The 24,472-nt window shown below is 38.3% G+C and overlaps 4 protein-coding genes across 5 annotated transcripts; 3 read left to right on the top strand and 1 right to left on the bottom strand.

Moving 5' to 3' along the window:
• Positions 1-1,032: 1,032 nt before the first annotated feature.
• On the top strand, positions 1,033-11,848 carry LOC102716092 (ABC transporter G family member 41-like). Its single transcript, XM_040529448.1, is given in 24 exon segments — positions 1,033-1,791; positions 1,860-1,944; positions 2,082-2,241; positions 2,329-2,405; positions 2,639-2,692; positions 2,773-2,863; positions 3,017-3,149; positions 3,151-3,313; positions 3,884-4,168; positions 6,047-6,360; positions 6,674-6,834; positions 6,968-7,071; positions 7,166-7,319; positions 7,431-7,568; positions 7,642-7,715; positions 7,898-8,206; positions 8,452-8,742; positions 9,337-9,420; positions 10,182-10,315; positions 10,583-10,816; positions 10,948-11,119; positions 11,232-11,277; positions 11,280-11,485; positions 11,582-11,848. Coding segments are annotated over 24 exon segments (4,437 nt in total). The 5' UTR covers positions 1,033-1,090.
• Positions 11,849-14,207: 2,359 nt separating this feature from the next.
• Positions 14,208-17,043, top strand: LOC107305505 (mucin-2-like). Its single transcript, XM_015843489.2, has 4 exons — positions 14,208-14,385; positions 15,615-16,229; positions 16,322-16,367; positions 16,517-17,043. The coding sequence occupies exons 1-4, from the start codon at positions 14,319-14,321 to the stop codon at positions 16,776-16,778; spliced, it is 990 nt and encodes a 329-aa protein (XP_015698975.2). The 5' UTR covers positions 14,208-14,318; the 3' UTR covers positions 16,779-17,043.
• Positions 17,044-17,685: 642 nt separating this feature from the next.
• Positions 17,686-19,124, top strand: LOC102715817 (protein LEAD-SENSITIVE 1-like). Of its 2 annotated transcripts, none has more exons than XM_006664902.3 (2): positions 17,686-17,933; positions 18,152-19,123. In XM_006664902.3, exons 1-2 carry the CDS (start codon positions 17,837-17,839, stop codon positions 18,859-18,861), a joined length of 807 nt encoding a protein of 268 aa, XP_006664965.2. In that variant the 5' UTR covers positions 17,686-17,836; the 3' UTR covers positions 18,862-19,123. The 2 variants fall into 2 exon arrangements, with proteins under 2 accessions (XP_006664965.2, XP_015698974.2); XM_015843488.2 differs by lacking the exon at positions 17,686-17,933 and adding an exon at positions 17,946-18,061 and having other exon boundaries at positions 18,152-19,124.
• A 298-nt stretch (positions 19,125-19,422) lies between these two features.
• Positions 19,423-23,668, bottom strand: LOC102715170 (cathepsin B-like protease 3). Its single transcript, XM_006664899.3, has 12 exons — positions 23,553-23,668; positions 23,300-23,453; positions 22,129-22,203; positions 21,960-22,040; positions 21,711-21,867; positions 21,578-21,582; positions 21,411-21,485; positions 21,174-21,299; positions 20,805-21,023; positions 19,956-20,069; positions 19,798-19,833; positions 19,423-19,693 (listed from the first exon to the last, which is right to left on the bottom strand). The coding sequence occupies exons 2-12, from the start codon at positions 23,369-23,371 to the stop codon at positions 19,565-19,567; spliced, it is 1,089 nt and encodes a 362-aa protein (XP_006664962.1). The 5' UTR covers positions 23,372-23,453; positions 23,553-23,668; the 3' UTR covers positions 19,423-19,564.
• Positions 23,669-24,472: the final 804 nt, after the last annotated feature.

Here is a 24,472-nt window from a genome sequence, read left to right as displayed (position 1 = left end):
CTCATTTTCAAAGAGAAGATGCAAAGTTTTAACTGTAAGTGTTGTCTAGAGTTTAACATCTGAAGTCAGGGGACTCTGTAAAGAGCAGCCAGAGCTTACTCTCTTCTAACCACTTTTGTTTCACATGTAAGGCTAGGACATGCTTAACGAAAGTCAAATTGCAATCCTATGGAAAAGCAAAGCCAAAAGAGACCCTTCAGTCCAATCATCTTTGCAAAGCAGAGTGTTTTTCCCATCACCTAGTTGCGTCTGACATAGCTATTGGTTCATCTATATTTAATGCTTTATTTACGTGTCTAAAAATTTGATATAATGTTTTTAGAAAAAAATTTTAGAAACTAAACAAAGCCTATATTTGTCTAGTTGAACTGCAGCTAGCTAGGCTAGGAAAGTAGGAATAGGACTGAAGATAGATACCGGATAATAAATACATACTCCATAACTAAGACTTTGTAGTGATAGTTGTGATGATTAGATTTTTAGGTGGATCTAGGCTAGGCTAGGCAGGCCTTGAATATAAATAGAAATCATGCATGTGCGAGTGGCGTCATTGCTTAGCTTAGCTTGGATTAGAAAAGCCAGGAACATACATATTGAGAGCCCGTTTGTTTCTACTAGGACTATTTTTAGTCCATGTCACATGAAATGTTTTGGACGCTAATTAGAAGTATTAAATATAGACTATTAATAAAACTTACTTTATACTCTGAACTATTTCGCGAGATGAAACTATTGAGCCTAATTAGTCCATGATTAGCAAATGTGGTGCTACAGTACACATTTACTAATCGTGGATTAATTAGGCTTAAAAAATTTGTCTAATAAAATAGCATTTATTTATACAATTAGTTTTGTTATCGGTCTATATTTAATACTTCTAATTAACGTTTAAACATCCAATACGACGAGTGACTAAAAAAATCTCTCAATCCAAATAGTCCGTGAGATGAAGATGTTTGATTCTGTGGAGTGCCATGACGGCATATTACTTGGTTGACCTGTAGGTTGTACCCATCAATATTCGAACTAGTACGAGTGGTTCCGTCCACTTCTGTACGTAGTCCACAGTCCACACAATTAATATGGCAATATGCATGTTGTTAATTGGGGTTATGTCAACAAGAGGAAAAGTTACTCTGGAGCAACAAGCAAAGCAGAGCAGCAGCTAGATATGATGAACCAAGAGGTGGAGATGGAGGAGAAGCAGCACCAGCTTCGAGAATTTGAAGAAGAAGAAGCAGCAGAAGCAGAAGCAGTAATAGTAGCGGAGAAGGCGGCGTCAGTGCGTGCGTTGTCATCATCGTTTCGGGCTGCGGCAACCAGGAGCCTGTCGTCCTCGTTGCGCTGGGACGGTGGCGGGGACGACGCTGCCGGAGAGGAGGAAGCTGAGCTGAGATGGGCGGCCATCGAGAGGCTGCCCACCTTCGACAGGCTGCGGACGTCAGTGCAGTCGTCGGAGGCGGTGGACGTGCGGCGGCTGGGGGCGGCGGAGCGGAGGGTGCTAGTGGAGAGACTGATCGCGGACATCCAACGGGACAACCTCCGGCTGCTCCGGAAGCAGCGGCGGAGGATGGAGAGGGTGGGCGTGCGGCAGCCGACGGTGGAGGTGCGGTGGTGCAACGTGTGCGTGGAGGCAGACTGCCACGTGGTTTCAGGCAAGCCGCTCCCCACGCTCCTCAACACCGTGCTCTCCGTGCAGCAGCTGCTCACCACCGCGCTGGGATTCAGCCGCCGCCATGCAGCAAGGATCCCCATTCTCAACGACGTCACCGGCATCCTCAAGCCTTCCAGGTCAACTATTCATTCATTTCTTCCTTCCTCCAGCTATCTTGCTTGCTTATCCAATTAGCTGCTTGCAGGCTGACCCTCCTCCTTGGGCCCCCCGGCTGCGGCAAAACCACCCTCTTGCTCGCACTCGCAGGAAAGCTCAACAAAAATCCCAAGGTTAATACTATAGTTAATTCTGATTCATCCACCAGCAGCCACTAGCTAGCCATATGGAATGAAATATATTGATCATCATTAATCCGCTACACATTGTATTATTTTGCTATTAACTGCATGCATTGCATTAATTACAGGTAACCGGCGAAGTTGAGTACAACGGTGCGAATCTCAACACCTTTGTTCCAGATAAGACATCGGCTTACATTTCACAATATGATCTTCATATCTCTGAGATGACCGTTAGAGAGACGCTTGACTTCTCTGCAAGGTTTCAGGGCATTGGCACCAGAGCAGGTAGTAATAGCTAAATTGCCTATATCTATTTGTTACTTAATATTCCCTCTACTTAACCAATGTCGTTGTTTTTCTTCTGCAAATTAGAAATCATGAAGGAGGTCATTAAGAGGGAGAAGGAGGCTGGGATTACCCCCGACCCTGACATAGATACGTACATGAAGGTTTACTAACTCTCTTTCATGTATTTTACTTTCCACGTGTGTCGACTGTCGACTATACATTCATTTCTATAAACATTTTTCTGGTCACATCAACAAGAGTGAACCCTTGTCCCTTTTCCTAGTACAATTCATCATCGACGGTCTCTCCTTTCAATTCTAGAAAAATGCCCAGTTCATTTTTAGCACTTATCGTTCATGTATAATTGTTACAATTCATTCATGTATCTTTGTAGGCAATATCTGTGGAAGGCTTAGAAAGGAGCATGCAGACAGATTATATCATGAAGGTAATTGATCCAATGAAGAATTTTCAGGATATAGCATATTAACTTTTAACCTTGTGCATAATCAACTTCATCCCTTATAGATTATGGGGCTTGACATTTGCGCTGACATTATTGTGGGAGATGTCATGAGAAGAGGCATTTCAGGTGGTGAGAAGAAGAGGCTAACCACAGGTTATTTAACCACATTTATATATAATATACTTTTAGGATGTTGTCATATTCCAATTATACGCTAGAAATGATTACGTTAAAACACTACAAGCTTTATGATATAATATAGAAATGATTAAATGAATATTGAAAGTTTATCTTAATTATAATCAGGGGAGATGATAGTTGGACCTTCGAGAGCGCTTTTCATGGATGAAATATCAACTGGGCTGGACAGCTCTACTACCTTCCAAATTGTTTCTTGCCTCCAGCAGCTATGTCATATCTCTGAGTCTACCATACTGGTCTCTTCAACCAGCACCAGAAACCTACGAACTTTTTGATGATATTATCTTGATGGCTGAAGGAAAAATTGTATACCATGGATCAAAGAATTGTACTATGAATTTTTTTGAATCATGTGGGTTCAAGTGCCCACAAAGAAAAGGAGCTGCTGATTTTCTTCAGGAGGTATTGAAACTTGCTAATTGAAAATAGTTTGACTAATTGCTGAAGTAGTTGTCTGAAGACAAGTTCTAGAAGCATCAAAGATTTGTCGGAAGTTAATCTTGAGTCGGGTTTGAGTTAACTTGTGCATTGGTGTTGGTGTGTGTAGATCCTGAACTACTAACATAATCTAATGCTACTATTTCATAAGATTTTTGAGAAATAAAAAGGATAAAGATACTTGGGTCCTCTATTTTGTCTAAATGGTTTTGCTGGCCTGCTATGGATATTTGAGATCCGATAATTCTAATAGAATCTCCCATGTCAATTTGTTTTTTACTTAAGCATATCAACTGCTGTGGTATGGATAATCTAAATCAGGCAAATTATGTTCTATGGTATTTCTACCAGCCATTCTTCTATACAGAAATGTTTTTTGAGTTTTAGCATTTGTCTAGTGTACCTATAATTTTGGTACAGGTTCAAAATTATTTTTTTAGTATTAAGAATATAGGTTAGTATGTTGTGTGGTCCGCTAGTATTGTTCTTCGAAAAACTTGCTGGTTAATATTGCTCTTTCAAATTTATGTATAGGTTTTGTCTAAGAAAGACCAACGATAATACTGGAATCGTAGTAGTGAGGATACATACAACTTTGTTACAGTTGACTACTTCTGTGAGAAGTTTAGAGCTTCTCAAGATGGTCAAAATCTTGCTACAGATATTTCAAAGCCTCATAACACATCAGAGGGACACAAGAATGGTTTATCTTTCAATGTATACTCGCTTTCGAAGTGGGATCTACTTAAGGCATGTTTTGCAAGAGAAATCCTTCTGATGAGACGGAATGTCTTCATCTACATAACAAAAAGTGTTCAGGTAAGCAAGTGAAAATTAATTTACCTTTCAAGAAAATGTAATTATAAAAATCATGCACTGAGTATCAATAAATTGACTCTATGATACAACAGAAGACAGCCTTGACACCTAAATTTGCAATGCTACACTTAGTGTTACATAGCTTGGTGCCCAAACATGACAGTTGTAATCAGGGATTTCCATTAAATCAAGAAAATTTAAACTCCTACAATATTTTAATTTCACTTCAATTACTTTGAACTTTAGCTTTTAGTGTTTTTTACCATCCTCTAAAAGTAACTTAAGGTACTAAAAATTTTAGTGTAAAATTATGGTATCTCAGGGTACCAAAATTTTACACTGAAAAACGTGATATCTCAAGGTACTTGAAACAAGGATTTTAAAAAAATTCTTAGCTTTAATATCATGTTAGGGTAATATAAAAGCAGTGCGTAGATATAGGTGTGCTAGTCTGCTAGATGCAAAAGTATCTGTAAGATCATAAGCATGATTAATTTTTTCTGATGAACAATTGGCTTGCGATTTGGTTTATAAATTGAATTTGGTTTGGAAACAATTAAGGTGTTGGTGCGAGTGTGTGTAACTAATGTGAGTCAGGTTGCGATATCTGTGCTCGAAAACGGTTGGTTTGTCTCTAGTTGTGCAGGTGACTTGAGGTCAATATCGGTCAATGGCGGTGGGATCGTGACTAGGCTCAGGGAGGAGCTGAGGTCCGGACGATCGAGGATGCCAGGTGACGATATTGAATACGAGTTGGCACATGGTGGAGCAACACCGTGTGGGATGGAATCGTAACGGGCTTCACATGTTGTGTGTGTAAGCGCCGGAAAAATCGGGAAGTAAATCGGATCAAAACTGGATGAGAAAAGGAAAGGAATTTGCTACAGGTTCACACTGTAGCAGCGCTGGTACTGTAGCGCACGGTACCGCAGCACCCGGATTACTGTAGCGCGCGGCACTGTAGCCACCGGATCGGATTACTGTAGCAGTCGGACTACTGTAGCACGCCGGATTTTGGCATGTTGGATTTAATTAGGAAAACTAAGAGATGAGTCATATTAGTATAAGGAGTCCTACTCCTATTTGGTGATAGACTTTTTGATATAAATAGAGACCGAGGGGTATGCCCCCGGTGTGCTTTTTGTGAGATTTAGTTGTTGATTCTAGATCGACGATTTTGATAGGAGTGCTGTTGGTGCACTTTGTAAATACCAGTTGATGCAATAAAGTCAAGATCATTCAATCTATATTTTTGGCTTTCATCTACTGGTGATTTTATTTTGGATTCCAACGATCCGATTGACGTCATAGGAGTGGCGCAATTCGATGATCTGTTTGGCAGCACATGAGCGGTGCGATCAAGATAGCGGCGACACAGGAGCGACGCGATCAAGGTAGCAAGCCTGCGTCAATTTCTTCGACAGAGGTAATCCTTTATTCCGCAAAAGATTTTTGGGTTTTGTTTTTTCCTACCATTCACCCCCCTCTGGTAGGTTTGTTTGATCTTGTTCGATCCTACAGTATCTGTACAGATTAAGTGCTGACAGCCATTTATGACCTCTTGTTGATTGTGTTAGGAATGACTACTTGGCCGTATCTAAATCTCCATTGAGTTCTTAGTAGAGAAAAGTTAGCGGACCGAGAGATTTCACAATCTTTATTCTATTTCAGTTCATAACGATGTGCAATTTAAATACTTGGAAGCTCACGAATTACATAGGTTCGTAACTGTACTCATACCAAGCTGTATTTTTTGCTGAAAGAGTATGTCTTACATAATTTACTAATAATTGGTGGAACTTGAATTTATATAAACCAGAGGTTGAATTTATTTTGCATTTTCTCAACAAATCAACATACAACATATTTTCATTACAGCTTGGACTACTTGCCATTATTACCGGAACAGTATTTCTATGCACACATATGGGGGTCGATAGAGCTCATGCGGACTATTACATGGGTTCCATTTTCTATGCTCTTCTCCTCATTTTTGTGAACGGTTTCTCTGAATTGGCCATGGCAGTTAGTAGACTCCCAGTCTTTCACAAACAAAGAGGCTACTATTTCTATCCTGCATGGGCATATGCAATACCAGCTTTTATCCTAAAGATTCCAGTTTCTTTAGTTGAATCAATAGCTTGGACATCAATATCGTACTACCTCATTGGCTATACTCTAGAAGCATCCAGGTAAAATTGCACATAAATTACTCATTCAGTTACACTAGAATCTTTTATTATCAACTCTTTATTATATGTTTCATGCCCGAGAGCTCACTGATGGATCCTGGCCTATAGTCAAACATTTTTTTTCTAGCCCAGACATGAGTAGTTTTATTTGTTAATAGTAGTTTTGTAGTGATTTTGTGTACCAAAATCAGTTTTAGGATTCTGTTGTATAACACTATCTTGATTTTCTTTTCAGTGCTTATTTGTTTGGCATATGTAATTAAGATGAATTGAATATTATTCTATTATTCACACCTTCAGTTCTTATGTTTAGGTTTTTTCGACAACTCTTTATCCTATTCCTTGTCCACACTGGAGCATTATCATTGTTCCGATGTGTTGCATCATACTTCCAAACGATGGTGGCTGGTACAGTTGGTGGTACAATGTCATTTCTAGTCATCCTTCTATTTGGGGGCTTTATAATTCCTCGGTGTAAGCCATTACATTTGTTTCCATAAATTCTACCATGTCAATAAGAGAGAAGTTGCAACTTCGACTAAGTATGTCATACTTTATATAATGTTGAAGAGACATGCTAACACTTTTTTATGTGTCACTTTTATAGCATATATGCCAACCGGGCTAAAATGGGGGTTTTGGATCTCTCCATTGTCATATGCTGAGATTGGCTTAACTGGAAATGAGTTTTTGGCACCAAGGTGGTTAAGGGTACAAATTGATCCTTAACCTATCTTTCGAAACATGTTGAGTATTTTATGCTGAGATTCCAACATGAAAATATTAATTTTTCACATGTTTGTAGAACTCGGTGAACAATGTAACACTTGGAAGGAGGATACTGATGGACCGAGGGCTTGACTTCTCAAGCTATTTCTACTGGATATCGGTTGGAGCATTAATTGGGTTTGTTTTGCTGTTTAATGTAGGTTTCACCATCAGCTTGACCGTTAAAAAAGGTAAGTATAATATATATGAAGTATTATTGAATCAAACATTTGGGGAGGTTCACTTCTTAAACACTTGCATTCACTCAAGAATTATTTTAATCTCATATATGGATCTCCCAGCTGCAGGAACTTCTCGAGCAATTATATCCCGTGATAAGCTTGCCACAATTAATGAAAGTCGCAAAGATATGTCTAAGGACATGGACAAGAGGATGCCTAAATTACAAGCAGGAAATACTTTAGCACCTAACCAGACTAGTTAGTTTAATTTATACATTTCACCATTACACATAGTTAGTGTTAAAAAAAGTAACTATGTAATCTTGTGCAGGGAGGATGGTTTTTCCTTTCACACCATTGACGATATCATTTCAAAACGTGAACTACTATGTAGACACCCCTGCGGTAATTCTTAACAACTAATAGTCAATGCATCTTTAGATGTTATGCTTGGTTGAGAAACACATGGGTTGGCATTCTTATGGATTCCAGTGAAGTCAAAGAGAGCAATATTCAACTTGTTCTATCACCACATGCTTAAGAGCATAGCATATGAAAAATCATTGATGGGATAATTTTTAATGCAGGAAATGAGGGAGCAAGGTTACATGGAGCGAAAGCTACAATTACTCGATAGCATCACAGGAGCACTTATGGGAGTTACTGGAGCAGGAAAAACAACCCTCCTTGATGTTCTTGCTGGAAGGAAAACAGGTGGCTTTATTGATGGAGATATAAGAGTAGGAGGATATCCTAAAATTCAGCAAACTTTTGCTAGGATCTCAGGCTATTGTGAACAAACTGATATCCATTCTCTGCAAATCACAGTGGGGGAATCTGTTGCATATTCTGCTTGGTTGCGCCTTCCAACAGAAATTGATTCAAAAACAAGGAAAGTGAGTTATTTGCCGTTGAAATAAAAAATCAACTAAAAAAAATACTCCCTTCAGTCGGTAATATTTTCTATTGTGTAATAGCCACCGATGCTATATGGTATCAAATATTTCTAACCTAAGGGGGTTTATTTTCAGTATATAAAAAAATTGTAATGTGTTGGATTTACTATTTTGCATTTTAGGCTCATAGTTGGTAGGAACAGTTGAGATAAAAATGTGGCCTAACACATTCTTTTCCATCATAGGAATTTGTCAATGATGTTCTTCACACAATTGAGTTAGATGAAATTAGAGATGCTTTAGTAGGACTACCAGGAGTAAGTGGACTATCTACAGAGCAAAGGAAAAGACTCACTATTGCAGTTGAACTTGTGTCCAACCCTTCAATAATATTCATGGATGAGCCGACATCAGGCTTGGAAGCACGAGCAGCTGCTATTGTCATGCGTGCTGTGAAGAATGTCGCAGAAACAGGCCAAACAGTTGTCTGTACTATTCACCAACCAAGTATAGAAATATTTGAGGCCTTCGATGAGGTATCTTACAAGTTACTATAATACATACTCCAAGTATTAAGGACATATAAATTATAGCTCTTAAGGCATAAAAATTGTGGTATAAATTGCTCATATCTTACATTATTTCTTTGGGGAAGATTAAAGGAAATTGATGCTAAAACAATTAAACTATTACTGTAGAAATATGATGCTAACATAATGATAGAAATTTTAGATAAACCTACTGCATTAACAATACATGCAAATTTATTATAACACCTAGAGTTATTTCATAAATCTTCATCAACTTCAAGCCAGAAGTAACATGGGCCATTTTTTGGCTTTCCCAGAATAGCATAAGGTTTATGAGGATTGACTACAAAAGCAGAAAAAACCGTATGCTAGCTCAGATAGAACTTTGTGGCTCAATTTGCTGCACAAGAAAATATCCAACCTTGTTAGTTGGCTACTCAAAGCATACAACAATTTTTCTAGTGTTCACGATGCCAAAGAAATTAACAGTGCAAGATTCTTTGTTTAGAAGAATGATTGATGATGTTCCATGATATATATATATATATATATATATATATATATATATAAAACTAATTATCTTATAATGCTTGTATGTAGTTGATGCTAATGAAAAGGGGTGGAGAGTTGATCTATGCCGGGCCACTTGAGCACCATTCATGTAATTTAATCCAATATTTCCAGGTAATTGACAACCTAAACTTGTTCATCTTTATGCTGTTTATATAAAGGTCATAGCTAAACAAAACATGATTTTCCTTGTTTTTTAGAAGGCATATACTAATAATACTTTGGTTTGTACATTTCCCATTTATTATTCTATAGAGTAAATTCCCTAGGTACCCTTGAGGGTTTAGGGGATTTTAAAATTCAAAACAAATATTTACAAACTTATCCCTTATTGTTTTTCACAACCCAAATGATTCATATACTCAACATTTCTAACTTTCTACAATATGCAAAGGGCAGTATGGTCATTTCATCAAAAACAAATGGTAAGCTAATTGAATGGGCTTGTAATAGATCCAAATAAAAACTTAAGGTTACACGAGGGATCAAGCAAATCTCAAAGGCGTAGAAGTGGCCATACAAAATTTTAGGGGCACGTAAGGAATTTACTCCATTCTCTATGCTAAGTATCATGTCCATCTGCTACAATAGGTCTCCATTTAATATGCTATAAGCGTAAATTGAAATCCAATGAATGATTCTTTCATGATTAAATGGGGGCAATTGACTAGCAAATACAAATGTATGCTCATGTGCAAAGAGGTTAGTATAGTTGTACATAAAATTGTTCTTAATAGACCCATTCTCCACACATTGCACTTAGAGCAACCAACATAATCATTTATACTTCTTAGCAAATAATATTCAAATTAGAATTATCGCCCTAACTAGAAAATATATTCACCAAGTACTTGATTTTCTCTTCATTTTTCTAGGCAATACCCGGGGTACCCAAGATCAAGGATAACTACAATCCATCAACTTGGATGCTAGAAGTTACTTGTGCATCTGTGGAAGCTGGACTAGGAGTAGATTTCTCAGAAGTTTATAGGGAGTCATCCATGTGCAAGTAAGTTCTAAAAAATCATTACATGTAGTTTTATTGTCATCTATAAGCCCAAAATAACGTGCATATATAATGCAAGGTGGTATGTTTTACAATACTAAAGAAGAATAAAATCATGCATGGATGTCAACTGCAGTATCAATAACTAAAATAAAAAATAAGTATGTCTCACCGTGAAATATTGTAGACTTGTAGTTGATGGTACTCTTAACAATTTTAAGAAAATATTGTCTGATGTTTATAATAACAATAAATACTTGGTGATTGAAGGGACAAGGATACTCTAGTGAAGTTGTTGAGCAAACCAACTCCAGGCATGAGTGATATCCATTTCCCAACACGGTTTCCACAAAATTTTGGGGAGCAACTAAAAGCTTGTCTTTGGAAGCAATGTTTATCTTATTGGAGGAGCCCTTCCTACAACTTGGTGCGGATTATATTCATGGCAGTATCCTGCATCATCTTTGGTGCATTGTTTTGGCAGAAGGGTGACATCAACAACATGTATGTATTGTGATCCATTATTATCCAACCTCACAAAAATAGATGTGGAGAAAATATATATGTATACATATGGATAAATTGATTTGTGTTGATCATGTTTCTCCGTTCATTTTTCTTCATTGCTGTGGCAGAAATAACCAACAAGGTATATTCACCATAATGGGGTGTATATATGCAACCACTGTCTTTGCTGGCATCAATAATTGTCAATTGGTAATGCCCTTCATCTCCATTGAGCGTTCTGTCGTATATAGGGAGATGTTTGCTGGAATGTACTCTCCTTGGGCATACTCCTTAGCACAGGTATCACAAATCATCAAACATATATGTAAATGACTTAATTGCATTAATATTTAGGTTCAACATGCTTTTGCATTTATTTTGTTCATGTTTCATCTTTGGGTGACTGGAGTAGGTTGCCATGGAGATCCCCTACGTGATGGTGCAAATAGTATTATTTATGTCATATCTTACCCGATGATAGGGTATGCATGGACACCAACCAAGTTCTTTTGGTTTGTATACACTATGGTTTGCACGCTACTATACTTCCTTTACCTAGGAATGATGATAGTGTCACTCACCCCTAATATCCAAGTGGTGTCAATAATGGCATCCATGTTCTACACCTTGCAAAACCTCATGTCTAGCTTCATTGTCCCTGCACCAGTAAGCAAACTCTTCATCTCACATAAATTAGTCATTGCTTATATCATAGGCATGTCATTACATAATGCATAAATATATTATTGACTGATATGGCAGCAAATACCAAGATGGTGGATATGGTTGTACTACGCTTCCCCCTTGTCATGGACGCTCAACGTTTTTTTCACCACACAATTCGGAGATGAGGATCGGGAGATTTTCGTATTTGGGCAGACCAAAACTACTGCAGCCTTCCTCAGTGACTACTTTAGTTTCCATCGTGACCTACTACCACTATCGGCCATTATGTTAGCCATGTTCCCTACTCTTTTCGCCATCCTTTTTAGTCTCAGCATCTCCAAACTAAACTTCCAAATGCGATAGATGTCACAAAAATGTCATCTATTCTTTCCTTTTCACATATATGTATACTATACATATATAGTTAGACATACTGAAACATATTATACATATAAACTAATAGTAACATGAACCATGTTCGCTTTCACGGACAACAAAATCCCATATTAATTAAAAACAAAAAATTAGAATTCGATTAGAAGTAAAATTTTAGAATTAACAATAAATAAAACTAAAAAAATAGCTTGGGTGTTAATACAATTTAGAAAAGTCCAAAATTCAGGTTAAGAATTGAAAAATAATCAATATTGTGTAAAGAGTCCATCTATAAGTACAATTTGAAAACATCTAAAATTTAGGTCAAAAAAAATAATATTAAGAGAAATGGTCGATGTTTAAATACAATTAAGAAGTATCTAAAATGTGGACCAAAAAACAAATATTATGCAGAAAAGAGTTTACATATGAGTACAAGTTTAGAATACGAGTATAAATACAAATTGGGAATTGAAAAATAAATAAAATTAAAATAAGGTTCCATGTAGAAATACAATTTAGAAAAATCTGAAATTTGAATTAAAAATTAAAAAAAAATTAATATCAAGATAAGAACTCATGTATATATAGATATAATTTATAACGATACTAACCGCACAATATTTTCAAGTCACAATGCTAGCTCAGAAATTATTTCATGAAACTTTGGATACAATTATGGAGTAAAGGGAGCAACACAATTCAGATATATGCTAATAAAAGGGTATAGCAAGAAGTACGTTCTTAAGACTGAAAGGGTTAAATAAAGACGTTTACACCCAAGCATAGTTCAATTTTTTTATTTGTTACTTGGCTTATAATATGAGTGCAATGATTCATCATAGTATGGTGAGATTCAAGTATAAAGCAAAGATAAAATAAACAAGAATGGTTATGCCTCCAGAAATATCAAAAACGGCTAGCGAAGCAGATTTGTAAATAAATTCACTTTCGCGGAATCAAACGACTAATTTACAAGCAAAATTGCAAAGAACATAACTTTGTACTTCTGTTAGGATGAACAACTAGTTTTTGAGCAAACTAGCAAACGATAACCTTCTTACTTTCAGGGAGAAGCATCGACCGTTTATTATTGCAAAACGACAAAGATAGACTAGGATAAAAACTAATGCATAAAAAGTAAATAAACATAAAAAAACGAGTATAGATTGAATTGTTCGAAGGTTACAAACTATTTAGGGAAATATCTAAACACCAAGTACCGACTCCTATATACATGGAATTAATCTTAACGCAAATATGCTAACCAAATATGACTCAATTGAAAGAAATCAAATGCCATATATATCTCAATTTCTTTTGCTGCAACGTACACTCGATAATCTTCCATCACACTCTCCCCAATGCCGACACATTCGACATGGCTGTTTTGAAGCGTGCTGAAAGATGGAAAATACTATATTTCTAATTTTTGTTATAGTTATTTAAATCACAACCATTGATATAGATTCATCACAATCCAACGATTATTTATTTTCTTATTTTTCTTCGTGAAAATTTTTAGCCCCTAGAATGACGTGGAGCCTCATTTTCGAGCTGTGTTTATATTATAATAGATAGATAGATAGATAGATAGATAGATAGATAGATAGATAGATAGATAGATAGATAGATAGATAGATAATAACGGCGATATATTGTTACCTCTTTCAAATCAATTTTCCATGACCTAATTCCGATCAGTTGGAGTTCAGTCTAGGATCAACAGCACCGTCGATCACACGTTACCGCTGTAATTGCCAAAATACGGAACAAAAACTATAAGATATATCTATCAAATTCAATTAAACTTAAAGAGTAATTGGATTATCATAAATTAAATTTTATAGTTTTATAGTTCACACCAGGTAAACTAGCCCTTGGCAGGTCGGTCTAATAGCGAACACTCCCGCGCCTATTAACTCGCGAATGGTTCTACTGCTTAGAAAGTTTACATATGTTTTTATACTAAGTTTTAAAATTGGCGTATAAGAATTTTCTACATTTAAAATATTGCCTTAGAAAAGATGTATCTCTATATATATATATATGCACGAAGTAAAGTTTATATACAGAAAGTTTTGTTCATGCAGGCTAGCAGATGTGTGGGCATTGATTTGTTAGGCTTTTCGACTCTTAGTGGCACGGTAAAAACCTTCTCCCTTGAAAAGAATAAAAAGAAAGAAATTGGAAGGGAAAAAATAGAAACAATAGTAAGTTGTTTCCTCTAGCATGTCATTGTATGATAAATTGGATCGAACGAGTGGTTTATACATAAAAATAGAACCGACACAACTTACTTCTGCTTAAAAATTGTCCTTGTAATCAAAGTGATAAAATTGTCCTTGTTTCCTTTTTACCGTGTTCTCTGGGCGAGCACACGGACGCTCTCATCCCCGCTCCGGCGCTCCACCTCTCGCTCCCAAATCTATTTCTTGAGCTTCCCAGCAGCACAAGGATGGCCAGAAGATGGGCTCCTTTGCTCCTCGTTGTCCTCCTCTCCTGTGCGCTTCCCTGCTGCTCAGGTCTGTTCTTCTCTGCCCTTCAATTCAGTTTGTATGGTAGTAATGTTTAGCTGCTGCCCTCCATAAGGCCAGATCTTTGGTCTCGGCATCTGTATGTTCCGATGCCTTCCTATTTTCCTTTCCACTGACTAATTCACTTGATTCGTTCTTCCATTTGGCTGGCACATGATTAAGACTTTTCTTTCTCCTAACCCTTTTATTCCTGCACCAATTTTAGTCTAGGTTGAGGTATTGCTGATTTTATAACAGCATTCTGGCGATTTTACACTCCATTCCTGTTTGGTCTGGAGAGCTGACAGATTTAATTTGGACTTGTTTGGAATATGGGAGAACACCATAACATTCTTACCAGAGTACAATGCTACTTGAGCATGGATAGGAAATTAAATTTATTTGTGTTCAGGACCCCCAAATGGATCATTAGTCCTGCTAAATTGTCTGAATCACGATCCTATCCTACTCATGGGTAAATACAAAATGAGTGATGATTAAAAAAAAAGGTATTTTTTTTGAAAAAGAGAGGAGGGCCTCCCCCATTTCATTATCGAAATGAACAATATCTGGACTAACAAAAGAGAAAAAAATGGAGATAACCCTAAATTTTCATCACTCGCTTGGATATCGACATCTGTTAGACACCTTTTATGCACGTCACCTAAATAGTCATAAAAAATGGAGAAGATTGACAAGATGGTTTAATGTGAGTTATATATCACTCCACAAACATGTAACTTCAAAATCAATTTCTAAAAAAACAAATTAAACTAAAACTGGTATGTGCACATTTAAAGTTGAATTTGTTGTTTTTGTTACAATTGTAAAAGTTGAATTTGAACTTGTATCTTTGTGGAGTGATATGTCTCGTATTAGTCTATCTTGTTGATTCTTTTCAAATTTTTTAATAACTATTTAGATAAATGCAAGAAAGAAGTGGACATTCAATGGAGCGATGAAAATATTTTTCCATAAACAAAAGCAACTGCCCTGGGAGTACATCCAGACAGAATCCACTCCTCGCAAACACTTTTGCTAATCCCATCTTACATCACACAAAAGACTACGTAAAGACTAAAAAAAGTACTACTCTTTATTTATTAGGTTTTATCTTGAATGATATGTGCATGCTATTTCAGCTTTGTCAGGACATAAAAGTTTGAGAAACCTTGCCTTGGTTTGCTGATGGTGACACTGGATGACTAATTAATTACTCCTATTTGTTTAAACTGCAGGCAAACAAACTGTCCATGACGACTTGAATCCAGCTCAACCAGTGATGCCAATCACAGTCCCATCTACAAACCCAACACCAATAATCATCAGTGTTCCTTCCACAAATCCTACCATCACAATTCCTTCGTTGAACCCTCTGTCTACACCCATCACTGCCCCCTCAATGGTGAATCCTTCCATCTCACCTGCGCCTGTGACATACCCACTGCCAACTCCTTCAACCTCCGCGCCAACTGCATCAATCATCACTCCTGTCACCTCCCCTTCAACATTTCCTACTTCCCCACCAGCGACCAACCCAACAACAAACCCAATTGTGCCTGCTTTCAGCATGTCACCTCCCGGTCCGACTACAGTTCCAGTTGTTTCAGGGCAGCAAGTATGGTGTGTGGCCAAGGCTGGCTCAGCACAACCTGCACTTCAGAATGCACTGGACTATGCATGTGGTATTGGAGGAGCAGATTGCTCAGCAATACAACCATCGGGCAGTTGTTATTATCCAAATACCTTGGATGCGCATGCATCTTATGCTTTCAACAGCTATTACCAGAGGAGCCCTGCACCCTCCAGCTGTGACTTTGGGGGCGCAGCGGTGCTTGTCAATGTTAATCCTAGTAAGAATGAGTATCCTCTCATTATACAACTGTTCATGCATTTTCATGTTGATGTTGTAAAGATCTGTAATGTGTGTATCTTTCCTTTGCAGGCTCAGAAAGCTGTGTTTTGGCATCATCAATGTTGTCACCATCAAGGTAAAAATTAGTTCAACTGTGCAAGCTTGACAAACTAGTGCTTGACCATGCCCTTCAATTTATATTTTCTAAGGGAGCTTGTGAGTTGAGATGAGGTCCTTCAGTTCAAAAACAATGAAATATTGTGCTTACAGCTTTCATGTTTGCAGCTCCGTAGCTGGGTATAATCCTGCTTTGACGACTCCTACTACATCATCCACTAGTCCTATTACTCCTACTACGCTGTCTGGTTCAGGTTCATCAGTTCTAAACCCGGGTGGCTCAGGTTCTTCCAGTTCTGGGTTTGGGTCAGATATTGCAGACACTAGCAACTGTTGGCGCACAATCTCTCCCAATTGGTGGTCATTGGCAGCTTTGTTCTCAGTGCTTGCATTTGCATACATCAAAGGAATAGTTTTGGAAACAGAGTAGTTACAGCTGATGTAAAGGCTAGGGAATTCACTCGTCCAAGTTGTATGGCAGATAGTAGGAACTGTAGGAATTAGTAGCAACTAGGGTTAATTTGCTTTTGATAGTCTGGTCGGTAGCTGTTGTAGTGAAGAAAGAAAGAAAAAAAATATTCTCTTTTTTGACTTTTAAGTGTTGATCCTGTTGCTGGATGTAATTGGGCGATATGGTCCGGGAGCAATCATGGGAAACACCTCCCGATTCAGTACAAAGTTGAATGGCATGAAAAGCATGAGCATCAAAGCCACAAGAGCAATACGTACGGATCTGTGCGTGAAAAAGAGCGAAATTGAAGTCACACGTGTTCCAGAATCCAGATGATTGAAAATTAAGAAAACTTTCAACACCAAATCAACATATACCACCCGTCTTGTATTTGCTTGCAAGGAGTGCTTGCTTACTTGCTCCACTCATCGTACCTACTGACTGGTCAACCTTCCCTTTTTCTTTCTGTGTTTCTTTCTATTGCTCTTGTTAAACTTCCAAAGGAAATGGACTCTCCACATCAAAAATCCTCAGATTACCAAAAAGTTGATTACTAGTTGAATAATCAGGACTGGCACTTCAGAATGCTCTGCATTTTGGTCCTTTCAGAAGATTCGGTTGGGTTGGTTGCAAGTGATGTGGAAGGGAGGTTTATATTGGGACACTCCACCCATAACTAGCTAGCTAGCTTAGCATTATTTTTCATGATCCGAGATTGCTCCATAGCTCGCTAGCTAGCTTGCTTACTTGCTCCACCCATAACACTGGCAGTGCACAGAATATGAGACATGTTGGGCTTGGGCCGGTTAAGAATGAGGCCCAAACCATCCGCATCCAGCCTTGTCGTTGGGGCGAGGCCGAGGCGTCTCCTTCGAGGCTAAGCAAGTGAAGCGGAGTGGAGAAGTAGGTTACCCAGCCAAGCCATCTAGTCGATGGCAATGGGGAATTGGGGATCCCTTGCCCAGGTGAGGTGAGGTGACTCTCATCAGATTCATTCACCAAGGAAGGGGAAGGGGATCGATTCGATTGACAGGACAATGGTGGGCGTGCTCTCCAATCGGGTGGATCGGATGGACATCGCCGCCGGGGATCACATCTACTCTTGGAGAGCCGCCTACCTCTATGCCCACCACGGTCATTCTTCTCACTCATCATCCCTCTACTGCTTCTGATTTTCAATGCTCCAGTGAACCGCATGTACCTCATTCCTATTGTTGTTGAATGCAAAATGCTAGTAACATCTGGAGTTGGTTCAATCGCAAGTCAGTTCATGCTTTCCTCTTGACGTGTTTGCTGAGGACTAAGGATACTCAAGTTTCTGACCTGTGGCCATATTGGACTTCATTTGTCAGGGATATACATCGGTGATGCCATGGTTATTCATTTTACAAGAGCAGCTGGACATGAAATTGGAACTGGGACGTTGTTGGACAGGTTCCTTTTCAGCTCATCTCCAGCAACGGAGGGTCCTCCCTGCCAGAAATGTGGTCACTTGATTAAGCAGCAGGGAGTCATAACATCATGCCTTGATTGCTTCCTAGATGGGGGCAATCTGTACATGTTCGACTATGCGGTGTCCCCTGCTTTCTTCCTTGCAAAAGCACGTGGGGGAACATGCACCCTGGCTGCCTCGGACCCTGCTGATGTTGTGATCCACCGTGCCCAGCACCTCCTGAATAATGGGTTTGGCATGTATAGTCTGTTCAAGAACAATTGCGAGGACTTTGCTATATACTGCAAGACAGGGCTGCTTGTGGAGACTTCTTTCAGTGTTGGGCGCAGTGGGCAGCTGGCCTCCCTGACGGCTGCATTCAGCGCAGTGGCCTCATCGCCGCTCCGTTTCCTGACAACTAGTGCTGGTGGACTGGCGATTGTGACAAGTGGCATGTACTGTGTGGGGCGATATGTGTCGGATATTGGTGTTCGGCGCGATGTCATCAAAATCCCTGTAGAAAGGCTAGTGGAGAACTGGCCGCGAGATCCTGCTTCTGCTTCTCAACAACGTCAACAAGAATGCCATGTAGACGGAGACGGCGGCTGCGCTTCAGAGTCGCTGAGCTAGCGCTTAATAACAGGAAAGCAGTGTGCTTCTGCTTGTTATACTTGTATTCTGACCATATGCATGTTATTGATTGACCGGCCATCGTTTCCATTTTACTCTATCTGCATTCTGTACATTGAATGGGATGCAAAATGTATTGATCAATTGTACATCTGTTTTTAGTCATTCCAGGAAATCGATTAATGCAGCCATTGTCAGAACACTCGGTTTCCATTGAACTAAGATGGGTTTTTTGCGTAATTTCTGCAGTGTTTTCCAGTAATTTGAACCAGGTGTATCTAGTTGCTTGCTGCTGCAGTTGACTGAACAAAATGCTTGAGGTCACCTTTTCATTTTTTTGAGAAAATAATTTAGCAAATAAAACTTTTATATACGTTCTTATAGCGATCTAAAAGTCAGAACTAAAAAAAATACAATAAAAACTTTAAAATCAACTCTAAATTTAAGATTAAAAATTTAAATTTTAGCTTATAAGCATAAACAAAAGCTAAAAGATGAGAGTTACAGTGTTTTTCGATTACATTGAGATCACCGTGTGCTCCTAGCCAGCATAAAAAAAATTTATTCAGATATTAGTCCAATATGTTTCTGGACAAGTAACCTAACTTCTATCAGTCTCGAGAGGTCTGCCCATATGCAAAAGCCACAAACCACCCAGGACAATTTACATGTTTCCAACCGTATCTGAGGCCAAAAACATCGTTCAAACTATGGCCGTTCCGAAGGCGCTACCATAGTTCCTGACCATGTTCTTCGTCGAGGGCATACCAGCAACAACATCTTCTTCGATGCCACATTCGTTTTTGCCCCTTATGATCTTGAAGTACCCATCCTATGAGTATCACCGACCAAAGATTAATAATAGCTGCAAATACAAACTATGCTACAGTTCACTATTGAACTTATAAAAAAACACGGTATTTGCCACAAACTTACATCTCCCCATCCTCTGTTCCACTGGTTTGCAAGCAGCTGCAACACACAAAAAGACGAAATAAAGCAAATTAGAACTGTTCTCTGGGTCAAAAACCAAAACAAATTAAGGCTTAAATGTTCGTTCAAAAATGACGTAGTATGGAAAAGAAACAAGATACCCAGTAATCCTCGCCGGCATCAGTAGTTCCCCATCCAATCAACTTGACAGCATGACCACCCATCACGTCACCTGTGATGTGCTTGTATACTCCTGATTTGTAGTGTGCAAAATCCTTGACAATATTGCAGTATTAAATCAGCAGTATAATATGCATCCAAGATAGAAAACATACTATTTTTTGCTCATGTAATAGACCACAGAAGGCTATAAATGAAGTCTCAAAATGTACGAGCTGTAAATTAAGTGTCCAGCCGATTGTATCAATTAATGTTTGAAATATTACTGAAGTACGCACATGTTCCCATCCAGTGCACCAAAAAAAAAAATGCTCAGATAAATGTTCCAGGTTTCATAAAATATTATAACTAGGACAGTAGTAGTGTAGTAAATTAAAATCTAACTATGCATTTTTAATAAGTATATATTAAACATTTTATTTAAAACTTTAGCAATATATATATACGAATTCATTTATTTTAATATGATATATGACACAAATTTATCGCAATGTGATATATTTTAGTTCCAATTTTACCCCTATAAAATTTCTACTACCGGTGTAGTATAATAAATCAAATCCATTGGATCTAACGCAACGAACAGCTAACAATCATTCGAGGGTATGTTAAAAAAATCCTATAAATAGGGTGCATGGTTTTCTGTTTGGGTTGTTTTTCATTTTTTTTCCTCCTTCGACCTTGTCCTTCCTAAACCTCTGCATATCATATTTTATTTAAAGCTGACATAGCAGTAATTGAGCAGCCTACAGTCATGTATAACTTCTGTTAACCTTCATTTAAAAATTCGTTGCAAAAATAGCATGGAAAAAAAATAAAGTCCATGGTACCTCATAAACGGTGAAAGCAACTTCTACAGGGCCATTTTGGAAGATCTCTGCCATGATGTCATGTGGATCAGAGTTTACCCTGTATGCATTGACACTGAAATGCTTCTTTTCCAGCCAAACTTGGTTCTGCACCTTGCATTTCTTCTCACACACAGGCGTAGCATAAGCAGGTTCACATCCTGGGTGTTTGCAACCAACCTGATCAAAGTATGGATCACACTGCAAAACAATGGAAATATTTAGCATTCTCTAAGTATATCAAGCTGAACTATTGTTGTAAGAGCCCAGGTAAATAATTCACAATGATAGGAATTGCTGCTGGATCATGCAGAAACATTCATGTGGTAGCATGTAGAAAAAGGACAATACCTCATCGGTAACAACACCATTTTGAACAAAGTAGCGCCATGCCATGATAGGGTAGCCTCCATCACAACCATCACCACACATAAAACCACAGCATGCCAGTAGGTCATTGACAGAAAGCGAAGTGTTCTACAAGGAACAAAAACAGTAGCTTGGTTATGTAAGATAAGGACCAACAAGACCTGTTAGAATTTAGAAACCTTCACAATAAGAACAGACTTGACATTCATATTCACTGACCATGTTGAAATGAATGCAGAAACGATCCTGGAGACACTCCACAGCACCAAACGCCCAACACGAGCCACAGTGACCCTGCCATGATCAACCAAGACATTATAACTTTTAGAATCTTGCGTTGTAAACCATCATGGGATTAACAATTTAAGGTGATGTGCATAGTTTACCTGATCTGCCCACGAAAATCAGCATTTCCCATGGTTGGGTGGGAATTTATCAAGGAAATAAAGCATGGTGAGTGGATTCATTGAGTAACTAGAACCAACTACAGTTGAATAATGAGATTCTTATTGAGTTTACCAAGAATTGTCCCAATTGTGCTACAGTGTGACCATGCAGACCTGGCATCAAACTCCTTTGGAAGCATCAGTGATCTTGAATAAGTTTTGGCAGGAACATTGCTTAACAAGCTATGAGGTGTTGCCTTCACTCCAAGGATATGTTTAAATTGCGCAACCTGTACAGGAGGATTATTCTCTGCCACTGAATGAACAGGAGATGAATGTTTTGATGCTGAAATACTAACAACAGGAGGGTGTTGTTATTTACAGTGTAGTTTGCAAAGTATGGATTCTGTGCAGCAGTCCAGCCAGCATTGGGATGCTTGTTTATTGTCTTTATGATGTCGTCCTGTGACAACAAAATAGGATAGTAATTCAATAATATACCATGGGTAAAGATAAGGTGAGAACGACGACATTGAAAGGGAAGGCATCACCTGGATGATTCTCGAACTGTCGCCCTCCTCGATTGTGAGCTGGGGATCTGGGATTGACTTTGCAGCTTTGGTTGCCTGTGCATATGTATGTACAAATGTGACTCAGCTCACAACATAACTCAAGGTACAATTCCTTCTCTGTTTCCTTTCGGTGTAGAGGAAACAGGAGGCCTGTAGGTGTTTCTATTCTTTCATTTTTGCAGGGGAAAAGGAAATTCATTAAAAAAATCGCCAGAAATGTGGAGATTCATTAATCAAGAGACATTTCCTTGGACATAGCAATTTGAGGATAGAGTAATTATTAGACTGGAAGCCTGAAGGGGCTTGCTCCTATCTTCCTATTCTGTCATTCTATGAATGATAATTTTTTTTGTTAGTAACTTTCCTTAGTTGCAGTAATCAGAACCTTTCTTTCCCCGACCAAGTATGCTAACTCAGATCTATATCTGCCTCCTCCATAGCAGAAAATTTATAACACCACTACAGTCCATTCAACAATCAGAGGAAGGACCATCCACTATATGGGCTGTAGAAATGTCTTCAATGTACACAAGTTTTGGAAAATTGGCTTATGGAAGCTACACAAAATTGATTTTATCTGGGAGTAGTGAACTATGTTGGTCAATGATAAACTTTTATGACAAAAATTGGCTAATATTATGCAGGTTATGTTCATGTCTACCAGCTAGCTCCACTCTTGCTTTTCGATGCTATCACTGGAGGCGAAGGATATTATGTGTAGTGCTGCTCCTGGAATTGGTAACCAACGTTATTTTATTCATCTTTGGATGGTGTGGTGCCTGTAGAATTACTTGCTAGAATTCCTTAGCTTTTAATTGATATGTTATCCTTTTAGAGGAGTTGGGGACTTGTCCCGTGACTCAATATTTTTCTCTAACAGCAAAACTTACTGGCTATGTGCCTGGCGGAACTAGCACAGGTAAAAATGAATTAATGGATGGAACAGATCTGTGGGAGAAAAAGCCAGAAGAAATTTCGATTGGATTCTACCAGTAAAGAATTAAAGATACTTGATTGGATCTTAATGTTATCTACTGGTTTTGTACAACAATAAGGTGAATTGCTGGTCGAAATGGATCGATGTAATCAGATGACTAGAGCAGAAATTAAGAAAGAAGTGCAGGTGATGAGGGGGAATAAAAAAGGGGACCTGGGGTGCAGAAGCACAGGTGAATACGAGGATGATAAGCAACAACAGTTGATGCTGCAGAGGCGTGGTCATGTCGTTCGATTCTCAGGTAAGCTAGCTGATTGCCTGTGGTGTGAATGCGAGATCCCTCTTCAGTAGGCTGCGCTCTCCCGTCCTGCGACTTTGCAAAAATCAACAAGCTACTCCTAATTAAGAGATGTGTATGGCGGATCGGAGAGGGTCAGGAGGAGTTGGAGTGGTAAGAGATCCTAACCTGGAGTCTGGAGAGCAAAATATGTTGGAGCCTGGATACCTTCACGGCTTCACCTCCCTAGTTGCTTGATTGCTTGCTTCTCTTCTCTCCTTTCCCTGCCTCTGCTCCCCCGCCTCTGTCTTCCTTATTTATTTATACCTGTGCTGATGTGACTCCTTCCGAAACCAGCTAGCTCCCCTTGCTGCTACCAAGACGAAAAAATTAATTAATTAGGCTTGAAAGTACTCTAAGGTGCCATTTGATTCAAAGAAAATTTATAGGAATTTTAGAGGATTTTATTCCTATAGGAATTTTTCCTACAAAGCCATTTAAATCAAAGAAATGAATCATATGAAATCCTATGAAATTCCTATGGAATGTCTTTTATACAAGTTTTGAAGGAAATTTAACAAGAGGTTAAACCTATGGAAAAAATCCTTTTGAGTCTTTATCTCTTCTCAAATTCCTGTGTTTTTCTGTAATCCAATTAAACGGTCCTAAAACCCTACATTTTTCCTGTGTTTTGCAATCCTCTGTTTTATATTTATAGGGCTGATTCAGTTCATAGGATTTCTACAACGTAGGAATAGGAAAAATATAAAAATAGGATAGGAATGCATGTGTAAACCTATAGGTTTCAGAAACATAGGAATTTTTCCTCTTGTATTGTGAAATGAGGTTGGAGTGGATTTTTTTCTTATGTTTTGACCTCAATAGTGAAGAGATAGTAAATTTTTCTATAGTTTTCTTTAGGTGTATTCCTTTGAAACGAACGTTGCTACAGTATACAGTTTACAGGATTTCATATTCCTACACTTTTCCTTTGCAATTCCTTTAAAACGAATAGGGCCATATTCTTATCAGAATCCTATATTTTTTCTATTACTCCGTTTTTTCATTCCTATAATTCAAAGGGATCCTAACTATGTCATTAGTTTTTA

Source organism: Oryza brachyantha, chromosome 12, assembly GCF_000231095.2.
Source record: "Oryza brachyantha chromosome 12, ObraRS2, whole genome shotgun sequence".
Lineage (NCBI taxonomy): Eukaryota > Viridiplantae > Streptophyta > Magnoliopsida > Poales > Poaceae > Oryza > Oryza brachyantha.
The sequence above is the reverse complement of the archived record's forward strand: the minus strand, read 5'-3'. Positions and strand labels throughout refer to the sequence as shown.